Genomic DNA, 26,131 nt, shown 5'->3' on the forward strand with positions numbered 1-26,131 from the left:
AGATTAATGAATATTCTAGATAAACGTCTATATGCTTTAGTGTTCATATTTAAATTAACAGATTTAAAATGAATACTATTAATGTTTGTAACATTGCTGATTGGTACCACCTCATTAGTTTAATTACAAAATCAGGAGGGGAGACGCGGGGAGATGAAGCAGTTCATTCCAGATTCAGTACTGCATGAGAGAAATATAGCAGATCTCCTATCCCATCACACCTCAGCTCCCTCCTTTTCACTGAAAGAGCAAATTACCTGCATGATGCTTCTTAACATTCTACACTTCCTAAGTCAAAATCCATACTGCTCCCCTTGATTATGGTACACATAGCAGTAACATAACGGACCTCCTGTCATGGTAATAAACTGCCTTTTTAAAGCAGGTACAGCATGAAGAAGCTTTAAAGTAAACAAGGGGCATTTACTAACTTCCATTGTTCAGTCAGTCTGTTCATAGTAATGTGGGTACAAACCTTAAAAGGAGAATTATTGCTTTTAACAAGTTGAAAACCTTTGGAAACATGGCAAACATCCAACTTAACAAGGAACTAACTACCAGTTAAAATGACATACATTTTGATTTTCGAAACCCTAATTTGATTATTCAAGATGGTATCACTTCATTTTCACATCTCTTCATTATATTCTTTACAATTCTAAGGTCAAATGAATATATTAGCAGCTAAATAGATCAAAACAGAAAACTGGAAAACAAACCACACTGTATACAAGCATGTCCTATTTGGCCAATCAGTGGTGCACCCTGCTTTCCTGGTTGAAATTAAGGCACTAAGTGGCAGTTAAAGGATAAAAGAATTTTAAAAACCAAAACAAGATATTATCTGAGGAAAGAATGACATGTCTATTTCTTTTGGGCCCCAGCACGTACACAGTTTGAATGACTGAAAGTAAGGCATTCTGTTGGCAAACTTAAAGAACATGTTCTACTGTTTTGAGCCTATTACATTCGTTGTCTGAGTGGGACTAGTGGCACTATTAACTGTTAAGAAACTGGATGGGAGGGATGCTACAAAAGTATGTCTGAAGATCTAAAAGGCACCAAAAAGGAGAATAGCTCTGCCACTGCCAGTTCTAAAAATAACTATGTAAGCTGTGTTTAACACTGCATATAGTCTATTCACAATCATAAATCTTTGTTGACCAGAAGATAAAGTATAGTAGCTTTTCATTTAAACTCTCAGTTAATCAGGGGCCAGTTTAGTAAGAAATTTATTTTCACGTATGAGAAAATAACTGCAGTGTCTAACACAACTACACTTAAAGCAAAATTCGTCTATTATGCATTATTCTGGTTAACACTGAAGAAAACCTGTATAAACAAAAAGGGTTACCTCAAGATATATAGTTTACAATATGAAATCAACATATAAATGAATAAGATTTACTGAAAACAATGAAAAGCGTATTACAAAGATACATGAAACAACTTTAACCACAATATTTTCTCTGTGAAAAATACAACTATTAGTGAGATAAAATGTACAATTGAATTTTTTTTCCAAAAGAACAAACAAAAAACACAGTATAAAGGAAAATATTTTTCTTCAAAACAGGGAAAATAGTTAAGGTCATTGTCTTTCATTACAATATAATTTGACACAAAAAGCAGTCATCGGATTGCACCAACTCCATGTTCAGTCTCCTGAACATGATAATAGTAAAAGGAGTCCATAAAGCATAATTACATTTCTGAATTTTATGATGGCAATATTTGTATACAGAATTTGATGTCACACCAGCTCTGTTTACAAAATGCATAATACTCTAAATTTCATGGCTAGACAGAAATGCAAATATTAGTTTACCCCAGCCCTGACTCTTTTTGGTGTTCACCAGAGTCGGAAACAGCCATAGTATTTTAAGTGTTATCTCTATAGCAATAAAGAAAAAATTATACTTAGTGCATGCTTTATCATTTGTCAAAAACATTTCTGAAAATAAAACTAAGTTACCCAATAGTTTACAAAATACAAAAATCATTATTCAGGTTAAAATGTGGTGATGTTTATGTTTACTTCCATCTCTAAAAGACTCATTTCCTTGGCAGCATCACTTTTCCTTAGCAGGCGCCAAAGTACAAAGTTCCATAAGAGAAATAAAATGCCTGTGAATAAGAACATAGTCTGGTATTGTACAAGAATCAGAGTCTTTCTCTGAGCTTTCTTTTCCATCAGGTTAGTGCTGTAGAAAAATGTCAGATTCTGAAGAAAGTTTGTTATGAACACTTCTGCTGTACATGATTCAAAAGTTCACCAAACTTTTCAAAAAGATCCTCCACCCATTTTATATTTTTCATGCACAGCTGAACAATCTCCTCCTGTCCTAGATCTGCACTCTTTTTCTGAACAGAAGAAATCTATTTGAGAGAAAGAGAGAAAAAAACATATTAGCCTGCTCTGTTACTCATTTAAAATGTAGCATGAAGCTCATAAATACTTCCTTGATCCATATGCTAATGTCTGCAAAGTGGCAGGAATTCTTAGCCAAGCTTTATTTGTCCAGGGCCGTTTCTTCTGCAGACATGGCTAGCTAAGGTCCAGGTCTATTATTCATTACTGAAGTGATCTAGTTAAAAAATACCAATCTAACGTCTGATTTTCCAAGGTGCTAAACACCTTCAACTCCTGGTATCTTAAGAAATGTGTAGGAATGATCATAAGAAATGCCATAAATGTGAACAATGCCGTGTTAAAATATAAGATCCAATAATATAAATAAATGCTAAGATATTTTAAAAAATATATTTAAAAACATGCAGAATTAAAAGACAATACTATCTTATTTGCTAGAGTTTGATAACTAGTTTATAGTTTATGACAGAACTGTAACAATGCAATGCTGGCAGAACTTGTCAACTGATTTTCAGAATTGGCTTTAGGATACTTAAAGAGGAAGTATATCAATAATTAAAGATCTTAGTCTAAAAGAAAGTTCAAGCAATGAAGTACACTATTAAAAAACCTTGAATTTTTCTCCACAAACACAGCACGAAAAAATGTAAAAATAAAAAACAGTTGCGCCTTCTTTAGCAACATTAGGAAGAATGAACTTAAAAACAAATGAATTATTATGAATACACAAATAAGATTTTTTTTATATTAAGTCTAAACTATAATATATTCCCCCCCTCCCCCATTCGTTAAAAACCTTTTAAAAATGCTCTAGCGTTCGTAACATCAATACATCTATAAAAGAGGCAGGATATCAATAGTTAAGTCCTCCCCAACCCTTGCAACCTTATTGTCCAGGGTTTCATGAACCATCAGAATTGAACTCCACTTCTCTTGCTGCAGATCCAATCTAGGGCAAACCCGACTTCCTTCCATGCTCCCTTCACACCAAGTTTTTTCCCTCCCTCTCTCCCTTTTACCTTGTTACAAGATAGCCTAATGCTCATAGTATTTCTGCTACTCTCAGAGGTCCCCACAGTGCTGTGAACATTGGGCTTGCAGAACTGAGTGGTGATTTATTAGTCTGTTTGGAGGTGGAACCAAGACTGTACATGGCTTAGGCATCTCTGAGAATGTGTGCATGTGTATAAGGAACTCAGTGCATTTGCATCCAGGCACTGGCACCAAAGGGCTCTATTGGTAGTTGTGGCCTCTGTTCACCGAGGAAGATAAATCATAGGGAAACCTTGATATGCCAATGCCTTATGCAGAGGCAATGGGCTATCTCTTCTCTTATCCCTGACTCTCTGCACAGCCACAAACACCCCAGTCTCAGGCTCTCCTTCCCCCACCTCAAAGCCACTTCCCTCCAGATCTCCTACATCTTGGCTGGAACACCCTGTGTCTCCCAAAGTCCCATTCAGTCTATCCTTCAGCATCCCTACTCAAACCTTATGGGTCTCTAAAGGTGCCTCTAATCCACAGAGCACAATCCTCATGCCTCTGGCTACCTAGCCTGCCTCACCAAGGGTTTGTGCAAAGCACAGGTGGTGAGACATGTTTTAAAACAGAAACAACTGCTGGTCTGAGCAGTTTTGTCAGTTCATCTTGATGAAACTCAATTAGGTCAATAAGCATATGTGTTTAATTAAAAAAAAAAGCCTTATGTCCAAAATGTTATCAGAATGTGTGTATGTGAGGATGCAATGTGTGTATGTTGGCAAGAAAGAGTGAGAGAGAAATTTGGAGTCTGTGGGGACTGTTTAGTCAGAGGAATGAAGAACTGGTAGAAAAACAGAATATTTTTAAAAACTGGTGTTTTTAAATGCTTCTTCTATTAAAGTTAATATTCTGCTAAAAAAGTTATATAGAAAATCCAGTTGTCCTAGGAAGAGTTACTGTCCCAAATATACAGATTAATTTCAATTACTAAAATACAAAGAGAAAATTTGAATCAAGTTATATGCTAATGCCAACACAGGCTTAACTGTGGAGTCACTTACAATACTTCCATAATATTCCCTATTTTAACATATCAGATTTTGCAGAATAGAAAATCATCACCCACTAATGTCAGCTGTTGATCACCTTGACTTGGCTGCAATAGAATCATTACTTTGGTTGGGTTAAAAATCAGAAACACATTTAGCTGCCTCCTACTCATGTTTTGATAATGCTGTTATATAGAGATAATTTAACTTTCTGCACTACTTCTTAATTAATCTAAAAATAATGCCACATATAAGAAGCAGAACAAATACTCACCTCCTCTTTACATGTCAGATATATGTGGTATTTGTAATGATGGAGTGAGTGATACAAAGAGTACAACTGTATTTTTTCTGGATCTACAGTAAACTCCTGCAGAGAAAATAGTTATTTTTAGGCAAATTAATGATATTTGTTCTGAGATAGGCTTCTTATTACCAAATGGATCATGTCAATTTTAGCAATTCAGAAATAAAAGGTAACTATCATCATGTCTGAAACTGCATCAAGAGATATGTGACACCAAAATTAGTATACCCTTACCCACTTTGTTTCTCATGTAAATTTAATGTCTTCTTTAAAGCTGGGCTTAATAGTTCTTTCAACCACTCTGAATATATGGAAGGTGTGTTAACTTGCCATTTTTCAAGTATTACTAACATCTCTAAAAATAGCAAAAGATATAGCTATTTCTTGGTGTTCACTTAATCTACCAAATTCTGTATAGATTTTTGGAGAAGGGCAGATCTTTGTCTGAGGAACTGTGGAAAGAGCTTGCATATATTGCTGCGATAGTTTTTTCTTTCCAAAATTTACAAAAATATGTGGATATTCACTGGTTGGTGGCATCTCCTGCATCTACTGATGTTAGCTAAACGTGCTTTAGGTATGTCTTCCAGTATCCTGTAAAATCTAGTTCAGACTGTCCTGAAAAAGCCACAAAGATGAGTTATATGAATTTCTCTAATATTTCTTTTCAATATTCTTTTTAACAGTAAGATATGAAACAACTTTTGTCACTGGAGATAAATGAGAAGCTACAACAAAGAATTAATTTATTTATATGCCTGGCCTATGACATGCCTTATGATCAAATTAAAGTTTCTCCAGTGGAAACATTCATTTTTCCATGTACTGTCTAGCAGTTATTGTACAGTTTACAGTAGAAATCTACATCAACTTTAAGTAAATGTTAATATTAAAGGCTAAACTGCCACCAGCTGCATGTAGGGGCAACGTGGTGTTGTGCTCTGCCAGAAGCTGTCCCGTATTCTCCCTTGGCTCTGGTGGGAGAATGATGGAGGGGGGAAATGCACCCTGAACCAGACCTAGTTATGGTCTAACATTTTCCGGCTAGCACAGCTGTGCTTCCTGTTACACTATGGAGATGGGAGGGCCACCATCTAAGGCTGAGTCCATTCCCTCCTCTTGCCTGTGCAAGAGGGGGAGCAGCTGCTCCAAGGAGACTGTTTCATCCTGCTACCTGTGATGCGAGTAAATTGCACAGGGGAGTAAGAGGTTGCCTCATACCTCCTTAATTCTTTGCTTTAGCATACAGGACAGGTCATGATGGATATGTCTACATAGGAATAAAAGATCAGTGGCAACAGCTGTAGCTGGCCCAGGTCAGCTGACTTGGGCTTGTGGGACACAAGCTGTAAGGCTACAAATTGCAGGCTCCCAGAGCTCAAGCTCCAGCCCAAGCTTGGAACATCTACATAGCCAACTTTTCAGCCCCAAAGCCAAGCCCTGTTTCAGCTGACCTGGGCCAACTGTGGGTTTTTTTTATCCCTGTGTAGATGTACTCAATGTGCCCCTACATACATTATTCACATATGCACATGATTCCCTTCAAGAATTGTGTGGAATATTATTTTAATACATGCACCATATTTTGCTTACCTATTTGGAATAAATTATACAGAGTTGCCAAGTTTCTAACTGCAGAAACTGAACACCCTTGCCCTGAGGCCCCACTCCTTCTCCAAGGCCCCGCCCCCACTCTCTCCATCCCCCCTCTCTGCATCGCTCACTCTCCCCTACCCTCACTCATTTTCACTGAGCTGGGGCAGGGGGTTCAGGAGCAGGAGGAGGTGATGGCTCCGGGGTGGGGCTGGGGATGAGGGTTTGGGTTGTGGGAGGGGACTCCAGGCTGAAGCAAGGGATTGGACTATGAGAGTACAGTCACTGGGCTGAGAGTGCAGGCTCCAGGGTGGTACCAGAAATGAGGGATTCAGGGTGTGTGAGGGGGCTCCAGGCTGGGGCAGGGGGGTTGGGTGCGGGAGGGGGTGAGGGCTCTGCCTGGGGATGTGGGCTTTGGGGTGGGGTGGGGCCAGGGATGAGGGATTTGAGGTGTAGGAAGGGGGCTTGTGCTGGGGCAAGGGTGCAGGCTCCAGATGGTGCTTTCCTCAGGTGGCTACCGGGAAGAGGCAACATGTCCATCCAACTCCTAGGTGGAGGTGCGGCCTGGGGGCTCCGCACTGCTCCCACCCACAGGCACTGTCCCCGCAGCTCCCATTGGCCAGGAACCACAGCCAATGGAAGCTGCGGAGTCATTGCTTGGGGCGAGGGGCAGTGTGCAGAACCCCGGTGGCTGCCCCTATGCCTAGGAGCTGGAGGGACATGCTGTCCGATTCCTGGGAGCCACCCAGAGTCGGGTAGGGAGCTTGTCAGCCCTGTGCCAACTGGACCTTTAATGGCCCTGTCAGCAGTGCTCACTGGAGCCGCCAGGGTCCCTTTTTGACCAGCTGTTCCGCTTGAAACTGGACATCCGGCAACCCTATATCTATAATGGTTTAATAATAGAAGGAAACAGGTCACCAAGACAAGTGATTTAATATGCTGTAGATTTCAAACTAATCATTATTTTCAAAATTACTTAATTATTAAATATGTTTACAATTTTATCTTTTTTATATATTTGCAAAAAAAAATAATTACCAACAAAATGCAATCCTTTAAGGTATTTTTTTTCATCTGTCATGCTAGAAATAAGATGGCAGCAGCAATGAATCTTCTAAACACTTACGTGTGCTAACTTAGTGGTTGATTTAGAAGTCCTCAGTGTTTTCTTGTTGTAAGCTTTACCATTCATTCTGATTTTAGAAAGAGCAGCTCCTCCACTTTTTGTTTTAGAATCGCGAGTGATTACTGTCAGTTCAGGAAAGTTTTCCAAAGCACTCTTAAACAGAGCATAAAAGAAAAAAGGATTCTGAATCATGTAAAAATTCCACCAAAAGAGAACTTCTCAATCAATCAGACTGCTGAAAAATTGACCATTATTTTCAGAGAAGTTAAAAGAGTGAAAGCAATCAATCATAAAATATTTTACATACAAGTCTAAAAGCCTCACTCAGTCAATCAGCTATAAGACAGCAACATAAAAAATACAGACACACACACAAAAGTGACTTTTTTTGACTGGCTTTAAAAGTAATGTCTCAAGGGAATCAGGCCCTTTCTCATATCACAGTTGTCATCTTTGTGTTCCTTCATTAAAAAAACAAACTAGCAAGAAATCCAGCAGGCAATTTTGATTGCTTACAATTCTCTATTTTACTTTGCATTCTATCGCTCCTTCCATCCAAGAATCTGTGAGCGTTTTTAAAATATCAATAAATTAGACTTCAATACACCTATGAAGTAGGGAAGCATTATCATCTTCATTTTACAGATGGGGAAATTGAGTCACAGAGAAGTTTTACAGCAACGCACCTCAGTGTCACACAGCCAGTCTATCAGATCCAAGAATAAAACTCAGACTTCTGACTGTTAGTCCTGTACTTAAGCTATCAGACTACTCACTATTTTCTCTACACTGCTCAGAAAGGAAAACACACCCAGTCTCATTAACAAATTTGTTATCCAACAATAGTTGGGAATATTTCAAAAATAAACTTTCCTGTTTTAGACAACAGTGTACACCATTGCAGGAGGATAAATTTGCATTGTAATTAAAGTTACTGCTTTGTAATATAGGTCCTCTGAATTAACAGAGTTAAATTCTCAATTTGCTCCCAAAATGCGAGGTAGTCTTTTGATCGGACTTAATCTCACTGAAAGAACAGTTTGAATACTGCAAATGTTTTAAGATGTGGGAACTCTCTTTATTTTAAATTGAAAACCTCATCAAGGGCTGTCTTTGTTTAACTCCCCTCCACATCTGCACACAAAAATCTGAATTTTGACATCCGTTCAAAAATGTAATACAATTTTGAGAACTTACAATTAAGAAAGTTTTAAATGAATACATTGGTTAGTCAGAGGGTGCACATGAATGAAAAATAAGTCAGAGGGAGACAAACACAAAGCACTGTCTGTTACTAGAAAATTAGAATGGAGGAGGGGGGGGTCAATAAAGAGCAAGACCTTACAAATTTTAAGATTAAAGAAGGAAATAGTAGTAGCTAGATAGCCAAAGGGGTCTGAGATATCCTCTAGAGTGTCAAAAACAAACAAACAAACAAACAAAAAAACACCCAATCCCTTCACAGAGGTCCATTCCTTGACCTAAACTTCTTTAAATGAAAACAAAACCCCCCTGAAAATCCTAATTAAGATTTAGAATGCCTTCTTCTTTCCCCTCCTTCCCAAGTCTATTAGCAGCATCTGAAGCAGCCCTAATTGCTGACACCCAACTAATTCCATATGTTCCCAAATTTTTTTCACATGGATTTTATTAATCATAACATTTGATTTCCAGGTGAAGTAGTGAGCTACATCCATCATAAAAAAACCCTGAACTCTCTACAGGGTATAGAAATAGGCATGCTATTTTGTTTTGATTCCTTTTTTAAATGAGGATTTGTCCATCCCATTTTATACAGGGGCACCAAAAAGCTGTAAAACAGTAGCGACTTTTGGGCACTCTTGATCTGAGTTAGTCAAACTACTAACTCAGAGATGAATGGCAATTATATGTAGCAGTTCCCCACCTTTCAGTTCCCCTTTTTGTAACATGCTTTAGAAGGTCTCTGTATCCAATTCCCAAAACAAACAGTACAAAAGAGACAAAATTCCTACAATTAATTCCCTTGATAGCGGAATGCAAAGGACTGTATGAGTAGAGACACTCAACTGTCCTTTAAGTTCAGATTGTGGTAGCTCTAGAACAAAATCTAAAGTGAAACACAGTAACTATCCTTAGTTGCATGTGTTCTCGTTAATTAATAAAGCTTTTGAAAGTATCCTTCAGGCCTCTGTTGTTGTAGTACTGCCAATACCACATGTTCAAAAACCACGAGTGAGGCCCAAAAAATATATGCAATTGGCATTAAAGTCCAAACCATTTTAAAAAATACCATTTTAATTTATTTATAGTTGCCTTCTGATGTATTTTAGGATTCATGTTTTCAAACTTTTCTCTGCAAACACAAGGGTTAGAAACTTTTTTAAAGTGAAAGCTGAGATTGTCATGTAATCACATGAATCCAAGAGCTGGAGCTTTAAGAAAAATATCAAATATTGCAAGACTTGCGATGAACTCATGACTGCTGGTAACACTGCAGCTGGCTCCAAAAAAATGCAAGCTCCCTCTCCAAAATGTTGCTCTGCTGCTTTAGTTAGAGCATGTGACAGTAATACTTTGGATTCTTGAAACAACTACCCTAACATGGAATCTTCATCTAGAAGATGGAATCACTGCAGTGTTAAATTAACATTTAAGCCTTATCTATACCAGAAAATTATACTGATTTTAATAGTAAACTGGTTTATAATTAAATTGGTGCACCCCCTAGTGCAGATATTCTTACTTGGTTTAAGAGAGCCTTAAGGTCAGTAAGGAGAGGTATTAATAATCTCATTTTAAAGACAGAGAAACTAAGCTAAGAGAGGTTAAGTAACTTGGCCAAGGACATGCAGTTAAGTGAAGAGCCAGGATTAGAATTTAGAGGTCCCAGTTTCCAACCCAGTACTCGTTCCTCTGTATCACTTGCTGGTAGAGCTATATGCTGGCAGAACCCCTTAGTGGAGACACAACATAAACCAACAAAAGGAGTTCAGCTGGCATATAGCTACATTACCTCCCTGAATGACATTAGCTATGCCAAAAGAAGCACTTTTCCGCTGGCACAGTTGCATCTACACTGGGAGTTTTGTCAGCATATCTGTGTCTGCAAGGGTATGTAATTTTCTCACGCCCCTAGCTGACATAGCTATGCTGGCAAAGCTTTGTAGAACAGGCTACGCCTTAAGCCTTAGTTAATTTCATGGGGAAAGGGTATCTATAGTTCATCTTCAGAGAAGGGTTTGGATATATAGAATTTCACATGAAAGATGTGTTGTCACTACATTTGCAACAAATGGCACTAGATGTCATCATTCTGCTATAGATATATCTATAGATCTCCAGCAAAGCATGAGATCATTTCTGAGACACACACTAACTAAATGGTGGTGTATTTTATTTTTACTAACTTCAGTTTTGCATTATGTGTTAAATGAATAACACCTTTTGCAAAAATGTATAATTATTTTAACAAATAATTTTTAAAAGTTCCACTGTATTATGTAATATCTTACTTTCATCCAGAGACAATATATTCATTTAACTGATTATATTTCTTTACTTGCATGAATTACTACATTGTTCAGGGAAATGTGACTATAACAAATTACAGGAAAGAATTCGGCATACAGTTGGACTTACTGCTACTAGAAATTAAGGAGTTAAAATGTTCAAATTAAAACTAATGGTGCCTTATATAGTCTCCAGATGATAAGATGAACTTTTTAATGAACAGTTACAGAATTCAAGGACTCTCCTATCCAGACTCCTACAGTTTCCAGGCACTGGTACTGTGTCCCTGAAAACAAAATGTGCTTAATTAGTGTTTTAACAGATTAGTTACTTTTCCCTTAGTAACAATCTCAGGAGGAAACTAAAAATCCATGTGCAAAAGAGACAGTTGTATTCTGGTACTAGTCAGCTCAAGCGACCAAAATGTAGACTAGTCATAGCAGCAGCCTTCAAGTTAAGAAAAATGACTCCACCAGATTGTTTTTCCCTCCGTGAGTTTAATTTTCTACCTGTTATAGAATTCTCTGTAGAGTTTCACTGCATTCTCTGAATTTCAGTCTTATGCCAGGAAGTTCTGCCTCATCTGTCACTGGCTCAATGCTATTGTCTATTAATATGGAGTAGAACAGACTTCAGACAGGAGCACTGACCCAAAACAGGACTAGTTTTGAACTGGAAGGAGGAGGAGGAAAACACTAGTCATTTCCATGTTCTGGTGGGTCAAGAGAACAAGCTATAAATCAGACTTGCTTAGTGGAAAGAGCCAGATGACTTTGAATGGTAAGTACTTTATAGAAAATGAAACTTCCAAGAAATGAAGCACAATTGATGTTAACTAACAATGCTATTCTGAACAACATTTGTAATAAGTCTAATAAATTACCAAACACGTACATTGTTGAGTTGTATCTAAAAGACTGAGAGTTAATTTACAGAGATGAAACTAACACAGAAAGAATAGTTTAATTTTGTTTACTGAAATAAGATTATAACCGGACAGAGTGGGATTTTATAGCTGTTAGAACTGTGAAGAAAAGTGTATACACAAAGCTGCTGATTTGATTATTGATTGGTGATTTTACTGTATGATTTTGTTTGCAATTCTAAACTCAAATATCCCATATTGTCCATTTCCATTTTAATTAATATATAATTACTATACACGGTTATCAGTACAGAGTATTAAAAAGTATGCAGAAATGAATGGTGCTCCTGAGTAACCAATCCATTTCCATCTTTTACTTGTTGGTTGCCTAGTCTGAATCTCTAATACCTAAACTACTCATTTTTATTAACATTATTATAAAAACAGGCTTTCTTGTTCTAAATAATGGATTAAACTGGATTTTAAAAGTATGTAACCTATTTGGTATCAAACCAATAGAGATGTTCATGTAGGAAATTAGCTTTTCATTACTACAAAATTGCTAACACAGACATGATACGGGCTTGTACTTCTGTACTAGAAATATAGACATACTAACAAAATGAGCCATTTTACAAACATATGCCCTGATCCTGGAATCTGATCCATGTGGGCAGATCCTTCCATACAGATCAAGCTGTAGGATTGGGCCTACATTATCTGATTTAAGAGACATAATTTATTTTCTTTTATTGAGTGAACAGAAAGCAAAAGCTTCTTTATACAGCTGGAATTTGTAACACAATATAGGGAGTAAGTGGATATAATATTATATAACTGTGACAATCTTGTGCATGCTAAAGATGCTTTTCTTCTAACTGGGTGTAATGATTAGCTACAGAAGTATTAGCACAGTGGGAATCAAATTGGCATTATGTCCCTAACTCTCACTGTAAAAACAACAACAATAAAATAAAAATGGAGGCTCAGGGTCAGTTAAACAGACCATTTGTATTTATTATGAGAAGTATCAGAGAGATTTAGACACCCTCCAGGAACTTTGCTGTTGCAATGAGGGAGCCACAGAGGGCTACTGGGAAGATAGGAGCAGGAACTACTGCTTCTGCAGGGAACAGCTTTTCAGTAGTGATGAGATGGGGAGGTAATTAACCCTCTTGTCCCAAAGTCCTAGATTAACAAAGAGAGGAAAACAGGACTGGTGCCTACAACACGGTGGATAAAAATTAATTAAAAAATACCTATTTTTTTAAAAAAATAATTAAATATATTTATCTTTTTAAATATAAACCTATTTAAATTAAATCTGAAAATTATTACAGCCCATGTTAAGGTTTAAATTTAGTAGAATCTATTAAAATAATCTAAATTAAACTAAAAAACTATACTAAGCAGCATATGTTTGCTGCGAAAGTTTTCAAAAAAGTCAAACCACTGAAAGGTAGAAGTCACTAGCTAACACCTGGAAACGGAGTTTGATGATGGGGGGAGGGAGAGCTCAGTGTTTTGTGCATTGGTTGCTAAACCCAGGGTCATGAGTTCAATCACTGAGGGGCCATTTAGGGATGGGGCAAAAATCTGTCTGGGGATTGGTCCTGCTTTGAGCAGGGGGTTGGACTAGATGACCTCCTGAGGTCCCTTCCAACCCTGACATTCTATGTTGAATCTATGATGTGCCGCTAAATCAGCTTTTGTCAGCAGTAGCCTCTTTTGCACATCCAGAGTGTATATTTACTTATTTTCAGTTTATTTAACTAGTTCAGTTTAATGACTGTTCTTCAATGTTAAGAAACACATTGGGAGATGAAAAGGCTAAAAGCTTGTCTTCCTCTTCCAACTGATGAATAAAACTGTGTGAGAGAAGATGAGATCTGTTAGTTCTAAAGTCTTGATGGGACATGTGACCAGAAACAATTAGTTCAATTCACTAATTACAGATAATAGTATTTTTGATAAATCAGTTTTAATTTTCTGCATGTTATAGGGATAGTTTGACAAGATCTTTTTTTCTTATGCAGCCAGCAGATTTATGTTAAAGTATTTTAACTAATAAAAGAACAATTTGAACTCGTGTTTGTACATTTGTAAAAATTCCAATTTCTCCAAATAAAACTTGACAAAAACCAAGAGTAAAAAACAACCCTAAACACTCCATCATCTAGTAAATAAGAAATGCGTCATTCTAACACAATAAAAAAGTGAAAACGAAGAATCTAAATAAATGTTTGTAAAGCTATATAACAGCTTAAATAAACGTGTATAGATATCCTCTTGGTTAGCAAAAAGGATATACACAGATGTAAATCAACATGTTTTAATGGATACCTACCAACGCAAATAAACCCTTCTTTAGGAAACTGACTGGAAAGTGCAAATACAAAACAAAATTAAAAGTGATGATTTAAATCAATCCACCCTAGTCAACAATGCCTTCATCCCTGGAACAAAAAGCCATGATGACACCCACAAAATAGGCAAGGAAATCAGTTAGGAAATAAACATCCCTTATTAGGGCTGTCAAGCCATCAAAAAAATTAAACGTGATTAATCGCACTGTTAAACAATTTATATAAATATTTTTGGATGTCTTCCGCATTTTCAAATATATTGATTTCAGTTACAACACAGTTTGGGTTCTGTAGTTTCTGCATGGGAGTGTTGCTCTTTGAAGACTTCTGAAAGCATGCTCCACACCACATCCCTCTCAGATTTTGGAAGGCACTTCAGATTCTTAAAATCTTAGGTTGAGTGCTGTAGCTACCTTTAGAAATCTCACATTGTTACCTTCTTTGCATTTTGTCAAATCTGCAGTGAAAGTGTTCTTAAAACGAACACATGGTGGGGTCATCATCCAAGACTGCTATAACATGAAATATATGGCAGAATGCGCATAAAACATAGAGCAGGAGACATACAATTCTCCCCCAAGGAGTTCAGTCACAAGTTTAATTAATGCATTTTTTTTTAATGAGCGTCATCAGCACGGAAGCATGTCCTCTGAAATGGTGGCCAAAGCATGAAGGGACATACAAATGTTTAGCATATCTGGCACGTAAATACACCTCTACCCCAATAAAACGCTGTCCTTGGGAGTCAAAAAACTTTACTGCGTTATAGATGAAATGGCATTATATCGAACTTGCTTTGATCCACCAGAGCATGCAGCCCTGCCCCCAGAGCGCTGGTTTACCGCGTTATATCCGAATTTGTGTTATATCAGGTCGTGTTATATCAGGGTAGAGGTGTATCTTGCAATACTGACTACAAATGTGCCATGAAAATGTCTGTTCTCACTTTCAAGTGACATTATAAACAAAAAGTGGGCAGCATTATCTCCTGTAAATGTAAACATATGTGTTTGTCTTAGCAATTGGCTGAACAAGCAATAGGACTGAGTGGACCTATAGGCTCTAAAGTTCTACGTTGTGTTGTTTTGTTTTTGAGTGCAGTTATGTAACAACAACAAAAATCTACATTTGTAAGTTGCCCTTTAACAATAAAGCATTTTTACAGTGCAAATATTTGTAATAAAAAATAATATACAATGAGCACTGTACACTTTATATTCTGTGTTGTAACGGAAATCAATATATTTGAAAATGTAGAAAAATATCCAAAAATATTTAATAAATTTCAATTGGAATTCTATTGTTTAACAGTGTATTTAAAACGGAGATTAATCAACAGCCCTACCCCTTATTATTTTTAGCATAAGGGGGCAAAAATGACACTGATGTTTACCCTTGCTCTCTTCCTCATACAGACACGTATGCACTCAGCCCCAGAGATAGGCAGGTGGTAGGGATGGAACAAACAACTCTCCAAAAAAGTGCCCCAGTCCTGTGGGCAGGAGCAGATTCAAGAAGGTAGGGCACGACAGCTGCAGCCAGTTTCACTGATGCTGGAAACTGCCTGCAGGATGCAGGAAACAGGATTTTATCTCCCGGACTTTGTCTGCTGTCTACAGATAGGGCTGATACAGTGCTTCTTTCTTTATAGATTTTGGGGCCAAAAGAGATCATTATGATCACCTTGTCTTAGCCCATCCATAACACAAGTCACCGGATTTCACCCAGTGATGCTCTGTTCTGCTGAAGCACCAAGTGTAAGACAAGAAGTGGGACTGTGTCTTACCAGCTCCATTTTAAACCCCTGTTGTGATTGAGCTGGGAAAGGAGAGAGAGGGGCAAGAGACAAACCTACTTCCTATGCTTTACCCACAGTGTTTCAAGGAGCTGTTTTGGCAGAAAAATGAAGCAGCATTGGGACAGTCCTGCTTATAAATAACCAGGAGATCAGAGCCTGGGTAGCCAGTTTCCAGAGGCAGTAAAATTAGTCTCTTTTCTCTTTGTCCCTCCTTCAAAACCTACTCCATCCCTCTTGTCTATTTTGGATGGGTTATGCACAGCTGTTTGGAACAGGGAGAAGAGTAGGTGGCACTATAGCCTGTCTTTCCCATCAATACACAAGTTGTGGGGTGGTAGTGCTGGTGTTTCTTGACCCTGACCAGCCCACAACAATTTATTGTCCACTGTTTCAAAGGATGAGACACACTGCGGTTGTCTGACCTATGGTGCTCCCACCCCTTAACTCGGGACTGTGGGTATGAAAGGGTGCTTGACTGTTTCATCTTCCTTGATCTCTCACCTCTGGCTCTAGGGAGCCCTAGTGCTGCCCTCTGCACCTCACCACAGCTGAAGAGCTGGGATGCACGATGGGGCAGCATCATGGGGCAGAAATACAGGTATCCTTTAAAAAAAAAGAAAAAAAGAAAGGCAGCTCCAAAGGGACAGTAGTTTGATTTTCTGATAAGAAACTTGAGAAGCATAGAAGACAAAAAGCTTTAAAATGAACATTAAAGCTTAGGAAGTTAAATTGAACTTTACGCTCTACAGCAGAAACATCTCTACCACAAAATGTTAATATATTCCACTTAGCAAACATTTAACTCAAAGTATCTTTCAAACCTCATATTCCATTCCCAGTACAAATTTTGCCATCTCAGTATACTTGTATATAATTAGTGATTTGTTTAGGAGTTTGTTTTAAAATAATCTGAAATTTTAAAAGGAAATACCTTGAACGTATGCTCCAAACGTAATTTGGAAAGCAGTCTTTTCCTGTTGTCATTCAGCATGCCATCAATTTTTCTCATATGAGGCAAAAGAAGCTCATCTGAAAGACATGAAAAAATACATAATAATTAAGTACAGATGTAAGGCAATTATTTACATAAAACCCTTACGCCAGGTGGGCCACTTTACCCTATTTATTAGCATAAAATAATCAAAGTCCAAAATAATACATTTTGCTCATATACCCTTGCTTTAAATAGGAAAGGGAAATTACATATTGAGATCTACACGTGAAGATATAAAACTCAGTAATTGACTCAAACTTGGCAAATATGGAAAGGCCACATACATTATAATATCCAGGACAACAGTTAAATGTAAATCTAACTGTTATTCTGTTCTTTGATTTGTGATGAAAATTTCAGAAAGGAGACGGACAGGGCAGTGCAGAGAATGAACCTTACAGACAACTTTAAATTGTTCTCTAAATCTCTCCCTGTTATGCAAGACAATTTTCAGTTCAGAAACAGGCTCCTCTCAGCTGAAGAGTCTGTGTGTGTTTCAAACTGCCTGTCATATATTACACATATACACGGCTTAGCTTGGATTTATTATAGGTAGGGGTAGTAGCACTGCCTATTAGTAAGGCTTCCCATCACTTACCATTATATATAGTTACACAATTGCATAAGAGATGTTAGAACCTAGGTAGCAAGGTAGGTGGCCACTGGTGCTTGAGAAGATTGTTCATTAGCTTTTAATTTGTGGCTCAATCCTGCAGTTTTTACTCGCATCAGCAGTCCTATTGCCTTCATTGGGACTGCTGACATGACAGCTGCAGGACTGTGCCCTTTGTGTACACAGAGAGAGGGCAGAGTCTCAAACAGCAAATAGCTTTTGAAATATGGATAAACTGAAATTAGCAACACAGAGCCCCATGTTGTAGCAGCTGTATACTACGTGAAACCCATGCTTTCTATCAGTGTCTCAAGTCTAATGCTTTCTGTGTTAAATTTCCAAGACACAGAACAGATATTTGTATGCTACAGTCCACTACAGTGCATAGTTCTAACAAGTTGAAATTCAAATGACACGCCCACCAAACATCAGTTCTCTTGAAGACAACCTGGACATGTGTGTTCAAACACTAATCTTAAACCGAAACAGCTCAGAAATCAGAACTTCATAAAGTAATGAGTATGTCTCTGCATGAAAAACTAGGCACACAACTGAAATGGTTTTTAAATAAAATTAGCATTTGTAGGTCTATTATTGGTAACGGTGATCTCGATTTAAAAAAAAAAAGTGAGGTTCATTAGTGATGCTAACAGGAGAGGGGCCCAATATAACCAGATGACAAGTCCCTCTGGAGTAGTTTAAAGCAATCGGAATAATACAGTAATATTTTAAACAAAACATTAAGTTAAAAAATTCCTCCATTAAATCCTGATCTGGATTTAAACAATACAGTAATATTAGGGCAGTATGGTAAACTCATTCAGATACATTAGTATTTCACCCACTCATTTATATTGGTGTCCACTTCTCATGAAAGTCATGATGTGATGAAACTGAAATTTGAAGCAAAGTGGTCACAGACGCTATCATGGCAATACTACTACTCTGGCTGCTCTACTGGGGCAAAAAATACTGTTTGCTCTGAACATCTCCCTGTTTAGAACTTTTAGATACAGAGCAAGTACAAACTTAAAACAGTGTCTCACGTGGTACTAAAGCGTGCGGAATCTGGGAAAACAGGAATTTGTGGCAACCTGAAACCAATACAAATTACACATAGTACATTACTTGCATAAAAAAGTGTAGGTTAAGGTACAGCTGTGAAACAAGAAGAGTTTTCATATTTGCTTTATTAATAAAAAAAAGGTACGTAAAATAAAAATAAATAATAATCATGGGGAAAAACAAAGCAGAGCACAAAGAAATTAATGTAAAACACACCGTACCATTGCTCTTTTCCAAGGCTTGCATTGTATCTGGATCTAAGGCAATGCTAACAAGCAGCTCCATATAACTCTTAAAGGTCTCCTTCATAGCTCTTGTGTTCAAAAAGCGGGTGAAAAAAGGAGATGGAGGGACAAGTTCTGAAAAGTAATTGGAATACAATTAATGTTTTCTTCCTCAGATATTCTGAAAACATTTGTATATTAGCATATGTTCCTATTTTGAAACAAAAGGCTTTCATTGTTAAACACAAGCAACCTCTAGTGGTATCCCAAGAGACTACAACACATGTTATTTCTCAACAGAAATAATGTCAAACTTTGCATTTATCAAAACAAGGGAGGTTTATAATGTATCAGAGAAACAGGGCAATATTTCTCAGAAAGATGCAGAATTAGCTGCATTATCAGCATTTAGATACTCTGGTTATAGGAGCCTTCTAAAACTCTGAGGCAGACAAATATCTGAAGAAAAGGGAGGATGAAACATTCCCATCAAGGAAACTAGACTAAACACCAATATTCAGTGGCAACTTAGACATTCTCTGAGACCAACTGATTCAGCTGAGTCAAGGGGTAAAACCTTCAAAAACGCTGAAGTCACTAAGCATCATAAGTACCATTGAAAGTCAATGTCATTTTTTCATGAGCTCATGAAAATACATATAACCAATTATATTAGCAAACAGATATATGTATAGCTACTGTCATTTTCCAAGATGTTTCAAAAGTTTTGTAGTCAGCCATTTCAATCACGCATATATTATACAGAAGTCATTAACACTTCTAAACTGTTTGCTCAGCTTCTTGAGGCACTTTACTGATTCCAGCATGCAATGTTAGAATTTGCAACGAACTAGGTAGTCAGACTGCTCCATTCTGTCAGGTTTCCAAGTTACCATAGGTGACTGTCCTCACCAGAATAGTCCTTACTCTAATAAACTGAAAGCTGTATGTGTTTGAGAGATTGGTACCATGATAAGTTAGATCAAAAATTAAAATTATTTTTAGTTGCGACCTTCAGCACGGGGGCTCTAGACCAGGGGTCGGCAACCTTTCAGAAGTGGTGTGCCTAGTCTTCATTTATTCATTCTTATTTAAGGTTTCACATGCCAGTAATACATTTTAACATTTTTAGAAGGTCTCATTCTATAAGTATATAATATATAACTAAACTATTGTTGTATGTAAAGTAAATAAGGTTTTTAAAATGTTTAAGAATCTTCATTTAAAAATTAAATTAAAATGCAGTGCCCCCTGGGCCGGTGGCCAGGACTCGGGCAGTGTGAGTGCCACTGAAAATCGGCACGCGTGGCATAGGTTGTTTACCCCTGCTCTAGATTATCTGCAGTAACTCATCTTTAGTCTAAGTCAGTGGTTCTCAAGCAGGAGTACCTAGACCCCTGAGGGTATGCAGAAGTCTTCCAGGGGGTACATCAACTCATCTAGATATTTGCCTAGTTTTACAACAGGCTACATAAAAAACACTAGTGAAGTCAGTACAAACTAAAATTTCATACAATGAGTTGTTTATACTGCTCTATATACTATACACTGAAACATAAGTACAATATTTACATTCCAATTGATTTATTTTATAACTATATGGTAAAAATGAGAACATAAGCCATTTTTCAGTACTAGTGTGCTGTGACACTTTTGTATTTTTATGTCTGATTTTGTAAGCAAGTAATGTTTAAATGAGATGTAACTTGGGGGTATGCAAGACAAATCAGACTGCTGAAAGAGGTACAGTAGTCTAAATTCCAGTGGCCAATGTGCCTTGGAAATCCAGCAGCACGGGGTCAGGGTGCTGCCAAGTTTATCTTCATATGCAGGTGACACTTAAACAACAAACTGAGAAAAACAAAACTATGGAAACTCTCTCAAAGTAATCTAAATATAGTACAAACAACCTTTGAAAGGGTTGGTCTACCCAGAAAAATGACTGCAAAAATGGCATCTCAAGGTTCCATGATTATTGTGTGAATGACTCCAGATCAAATCTGGTTGATTTTTCTATCAAAAGATTTTTTTTTTCCTAACTGCCAGTTTTTCAAACTTAACATGAACCTGAAAATCAAGCTCCTTTTTGTTCCAGTTTATGCATCACCACCAGTAATAAAGATTCTGTGCATCCAAATTCTGCCCACTTTTACATCCATGCAACATCAGTGCAGACACTGGGTGTCACAGATGTGGTTGAGGACATAATAAGGAAATTGGTAAGCAATTCTGTTAAGGAGGCATGACAGAATCAACTTCTTCTGCAATAGATGTCCTGGCTCTGTGGGACTAAAAGGAGCTAAGTATTAAAAATTGATTCCTCTCACTCAACTAAGCAAATATGACTCTGAATATACACAAAGAACAGATCTGCTAAGATTAAGATGTGTCATTCTTACATTATCACTCTTTAAAAGCAGAACTGCATTCTGAAGCAACCTTGTAAAATCTGCCCACTCTCAAAGGGAGAGTAAAATATTACATTTTTAATAATGTTAATCATCAAGGTAAAGGGCTGGAAGAACAAACTTTATGTGGAGGGTGTTAAATTTTCATGACAAATTCCCTGCCTTCTAAGGGAATTTTGCATATGACACAACATTTATAGACTATATGTTATAATGTACTTATGATTTCAGTTTAAATTCAGTTAAAAATAAATATAGAAGACTGACAACAGAGCACCACTCACCATCCTCATCACTCTGGGCTTCAGGAGAAGACTCAGATTGGGAAGATGAAAACTCTTCTTTCCATTTTTTCCGTTTCTTTGGTGGTGGTTCAGCCTTTATCTTTGGCTGTTTAGCTTTGGGTTTCACAGAAGAGACTTTTGTTGTTGTAGTTTTTGGTGCTGGAGGATCAGGACCTTTGCTGGTGCTGTTACTTGGTTTGTAATGAATGGGCCTGCAATATTATAATGAACAGTTTTATAAGTCATCAAAATAAATTCACACAGGATCTAATTTTAATAAAAAGAATCAGGGTACTTTTTGTGAGTCACGTAAGTTTACTCATTGCACTCTAGTATGATCATTTTCATTAACACTTAGCACTTAGTTTTACATCTTTGAAGTGCTGTTACACATTAATTAAGCCTCAAAGCTGGCGATTAAGTAGCAGTATTCCCATTTTGCACATGGCAAACTCTCTCGTGCAAGGTTACGGCGAGTCATGGAAGTATCTGGGAGCTACAGATGTATTCCAATCACTGTTTTACTAAGATATTGGTGGTCTTACTAACCTTGAATATCTGATGGAAATTCTATAACCCCTTTTGGCAGACTATGAATCAAGAGTTTGTGGTTGAAATATAATACAGATGAACATAAGAACATATGAATAGTCATACTGGGTTAGACCAAAGGTCCATCCAGCCCAGTATTCTGTCTACTGATAATGGCTAATGCCAGATACCCCAGAGGGAGTGAACCTAACAGGTAACGATCAAGTGATATCTCTCCTGCCATCCATCCCCACCCTCTGACAAACAGAGGCTAGGGACACGATTCCTTACCCATCCTGGCTAGTAGCCATTAATGGACTTAACCTTCATGAATTTATCCAGTTCTTTTTTAAAACGCTGTTATAGTCCTAGCCTTCACAACCTCCTCAGGCAAGGAGTTCCACGGGTTGACTGTGCGCTGTGTGAAGAACTTCCTTTTATTTGTTTTAAACCGGCTGCCCATTAATTTTATTTGGTAGCCCCTAGTTCTTATATTATGGGAACAAGTAAATAACTTTTTCTTATTCACAGTATTCAAGATGTGGGCGTACCATGGATTTATATAAGGGCAAAAAGATACTCTCCATGTTATTCTCTATCTCCTTTTTAATGATTCCTAACATCCTGTTTGCTTTTTTGACTGCCGCTGCACACTGCGTGGACGTCTTCATAGAACTATCCACAATAACTCAAAAATCTCTTTCCTGATTAGCTAAATTAGCCCCCATCATTATTTTTCCCAATGTGCATTACTTTACATTTATCCACATTAAATTTCATTTGCCAGTTTGTTGTCCAATTACTTAGTTTTGTGAGATCTTTCTGAAGTTCTTCATAGTCTGCTTTGGTCTTAACTATCTTGAGCAGTTTAGTATCATTTGCAAACTTTGTCAGCTCACCGTTTACCCCTTTCTCCAGATCATTTATGAATAAGTTGATTAGGACTGGTCCTAGGACTGACCCTTGGGGAACACCACTAGTTATCCCTCTCCATTCTGAAAATTTACCATTTATTCCTATCCATTGTTCCCTGTCTTTTAACCAGTTCTGAATCTATGAAAGGATCTTCCTTCTTATCGAAGATAACTTAATTTATGTAAGAGCCTTTGGTGAGGGACCTTGTCAAAGACTTTCTGAATTCCAAGTACACTATGTCCACTGGATCCCCTTCGTCCACATATTTGTTGATCCCTTCAAAGAACTCTAACAGATTAGTAAGACATCATTTCCCTTTACAGAAACCATGTTGACTTTTGCCCAACAATTTATGTTCTTCTATGTGTCTGACAATTTTATTCTTTACGATTGTTTCAACTAATTTGCCCAGTACTGACTTTAGACTTCCCGGTCTGTAATTGCCAGGATCACTCTAGAGCCTTTTTTAAATATTGGCGTTACATTAGTTATCTTTCAGTCACTGGGTACAGAAACCGATTTTAAGGACCAGTTACAAAAAGACGGTTATTCATCTTTGTAACTGTTGTTCTTCGAGATGTGTTGCTCATATCCATTCCAGTTAGGTCTGCACGTGCCGCATGCACGTTCGTTGGAAGATTTTTACCCTAGCAACACTCGGTGGGCCGGCAGGGCGCCCCCTGGAGTGGCGCCGCTATGGTGCCGGATATATACCCCTGCCGACCCATCCGTCCCTCAGTTCCTTCTTGCCAGCAACTCCGACAGTGGGGAAAGAGGGCGGGTTTGGAAAGGATATGAGCAACACATCTCGAAGAACAGTTACAAAGGTAAGTAACCGTCTTTTCTTCTTCGAGTGATTGCTCATATCCATTCCAGTTAGGTGATTCCTAAGCCTTACTTGGGCAGTGGGATCGGAGTGAGACGTTGCGGAACGTAAGACTGCTGAGCCGAAGGCAGCATCATCTCTGGACTGCTGGACCAATGCAGTGTGATGCAAAGGTGTGGATGGAAGACCAGGTAGCTGCGCGACATATTTCCTGGATGGGAATGTGGGCCAGGAAAGCGACAGATGAGGCATGAGCCCGAGTAGAATGGGCAGTGAGATGGCCAGTTGGAACATGAACCAAGTCATAGCATGTCCGGATACAGGATGTCACCCAAGATGAAATCCGTTGGAAGAGGCTGGCATGGCCTTCATGCGCTCTGCGACAGCTACAAGGAGCTGGGGCGAACGTCAGAAGGGTTTGGTCCTCTCGATATAAAAGGCGAGAGCCCTGCGGACATCCAAAGTACGCAGCTGCTGTTCCCGACGCGATGAGTGTGGCTTCGGGAAAAAGACTGGTAGAAAGATGTCTTGATTAACGTGGAAGGCAGACACCACCTTAGGGAGGAATGCCGGGTGCAGTCGCAGCTGTACCTTGTCCTTGTGGAATACCGTATACGGGGGATCCGCAGTCAAAGCTCGAAGTTCCGAGACACGTCTAGCCGAGGTGATAGCGACCAGGAAGGCTGTCTTCCAGGAAAGGTACAGCAGCGAGCATGTGGCTAAAGGCTCAAAGGGGGGGCCCATAAGCCTAGCTAACACAAGGTTTAGATCCCAGGTAGGGGTTGGACGCTTGACCTGAGGGTACAGCCGCTCCAAGCCTTTGAGGAATCTGGAAACCATGGGATGAGAAAAGATAGAACTGCCAGTTTCCCCAGGGTGGAAGGCAGAAATAGCTGCAAGATGCACCCTTAGAGAAGAAATCGCCAGGTCCTGCTCCTTGAGGGACCATAGATAGCCCAAGACAATGAGGACCGATACACCTTCAGGGATAAAGTTACGCTGAGCGCACCAGTGGGAGAAGCACTTCCACTTGGCGAGATATGTCGTCCGCGTGGAAGGCTTTCTGCTTCCAAGCAGCACCTGTTGTACTGAGGTGGAACAACGCAACTCAGATTGGCTCAACCAGACAGCAGCTATGCTGTCAGATGAAGGGACTGCAGGTCCGGGTGGTGAAGCCTTCCGAAGTCCTGCAGTATGAGGTCCGGGCATAGTGGCAGGGGGATCAAGTCCGCCATAGAGAGGTCAAGCAACAGGGTGTACCAATGTTGTCTTGGCCATGCTAGAGCAATCAGGATTAGTTGGGTTCTGTCCCTGTGGAGCTTGAGTAGGACTCTGTGGACGAGAGGAAAGGGTGGGAAGGCATAAAATAGGTGCCCCTTCCACGGGATTAGGAATATATCTGAGAGGGAGCCCGGGGAGCGACCTTGCAGGGAGCAGAACACCTGGCATTTCCTGTTCTCTCGGGAGGCAAAGAGGTCTATGTGGGGAAACCCCCACTTCCGGAAAACAGAATGGAGAATGTCTGGATGGATGGATCACTCGTGAGACAGGAAGGACCTGCTCAGTTGATCTGTCAGAGTGTTCCGGACTCCTGGGAGAAAGGACGCTACTGGGTCTATTGAGTGGGCTATGCAAAAGTCTCATAGTTGTATCGCTTCTTGACAAATGGGGGAGGATCGTGTCCCTCCCTGCTTGTTTATGTAATACATGGCCGTTGTGTTGTCTGTGAACACTGCAACACAACGACCCTGTAGATGGCGCTGGAACACCTGGCACGCCAGTCGAACTGCTCTCAGTTCTCGGACATTTATGTGCAACGCCAACTCCCGAGACGACCAAGGGCCTTAAGTGTGAAGGTGCCCTAGGTGACCACCCCAGCCAAGAGATGACGCGTCCATTGTTAGGGACGCGGAAGGCTGTGGTGGATGGAAGGACAGGCCTGCACACACCAGGGATGGCGTCAGCCACCAGTCGAGGGAGCCGAGGATGCTCGGTGGAATTGTGATTACAATATCTATGGTGTCTCTGCTTGGACGGTAGGCTGAGGCGAGCCACGTCTGAAGGGGACATATGCGCAGTCTGGCGTGCTTTGTTACGAATGTGCATGCAGCCATGTGACCGAGGAGGCCAAGGCAAGTGCGAGCTGAGGTCATCGGGAAGGTTTGAAGTCTTTGTATAAGTGAGACTATTGCCTGAAAACGAGGTAGAGGCAAACTGGCCGTTGCAAGATTGGCGTCCAGAGTGGCCCAGATGAACTCTATCCTTTGCTTCAGCATTACAGTAGATTTTTCCAAACTGATTATCAGGCCTAGACACGTGA

The 26,131-nt window shown here is 38.9% G+C and overlaps 1 protein-coding gene across 5 annotated transcripts in view; it reads right to left on the reverse strand.

Annotated features, from left to right (window-relative positions):
* Window positions 1–1,215: 1,215 nt before the first annotated feature.
* Window positions 1,216–26,131, reverse strand: part of QSER1 (glutamine and serine rich 1) — an 82,094-nt gene continuing 57,178 nt past the window's right edge. For 2 of the 5 annotated variants that reach the window (XM_032799589.2, XM_075065204.1), the window contains exons 8-13: window positions 21,540–21,751; window positions 18,845–18,982; window positions 16,883–16,980; window positions 7,431–7,583; window positions 4,679–4,774; window positions 1,216–2,379 (exon numbers count right to left, since the gene is read on the reverse strand). In XM_032799589.2, coding sequence (XP_032655480.1) covers window positions 2,239–2,379; window positions 4,679–4,774; window positions 7,431–7,583; window positions 16,883–16,980; window positions 18,845–18,982; window positions 21,540–21,751 — 838 coding nt within the window. In that variant the 3' untranslated portion in view covers window positions 1,216–2,238. Of the gene's footprint in view, window positions 2,380–4,678; window positions 4,775–4,799; window positions 5,330–7,430; window positions 7,584–11,874; window positions 12,976–13,104; window positions 13,656–16,882; window positions 16,981–18,844; window positions 18,983–21,539; window positions 21,752–26,131 lie in introns of those variants that run through there. The other 3 variants (XM_075065203.1, XM_075065205.1, XM_032799593.2) reach the window with 3 other exon arrangements.

Source organism: Chelonoidis abingdonii, chromosome 4, assembly GCF_003597395.2.
Source record: "Chelonoidis abingdonii isolate Lonesome George chromosome 4, CheloAbing_2.0, whole genome shotgun sequence".
NCBI lineage: Eukaryota > Metazoa > Chordata > Testudines > Testudinidae > Chelonoidis > Chelonoidis abingdonii.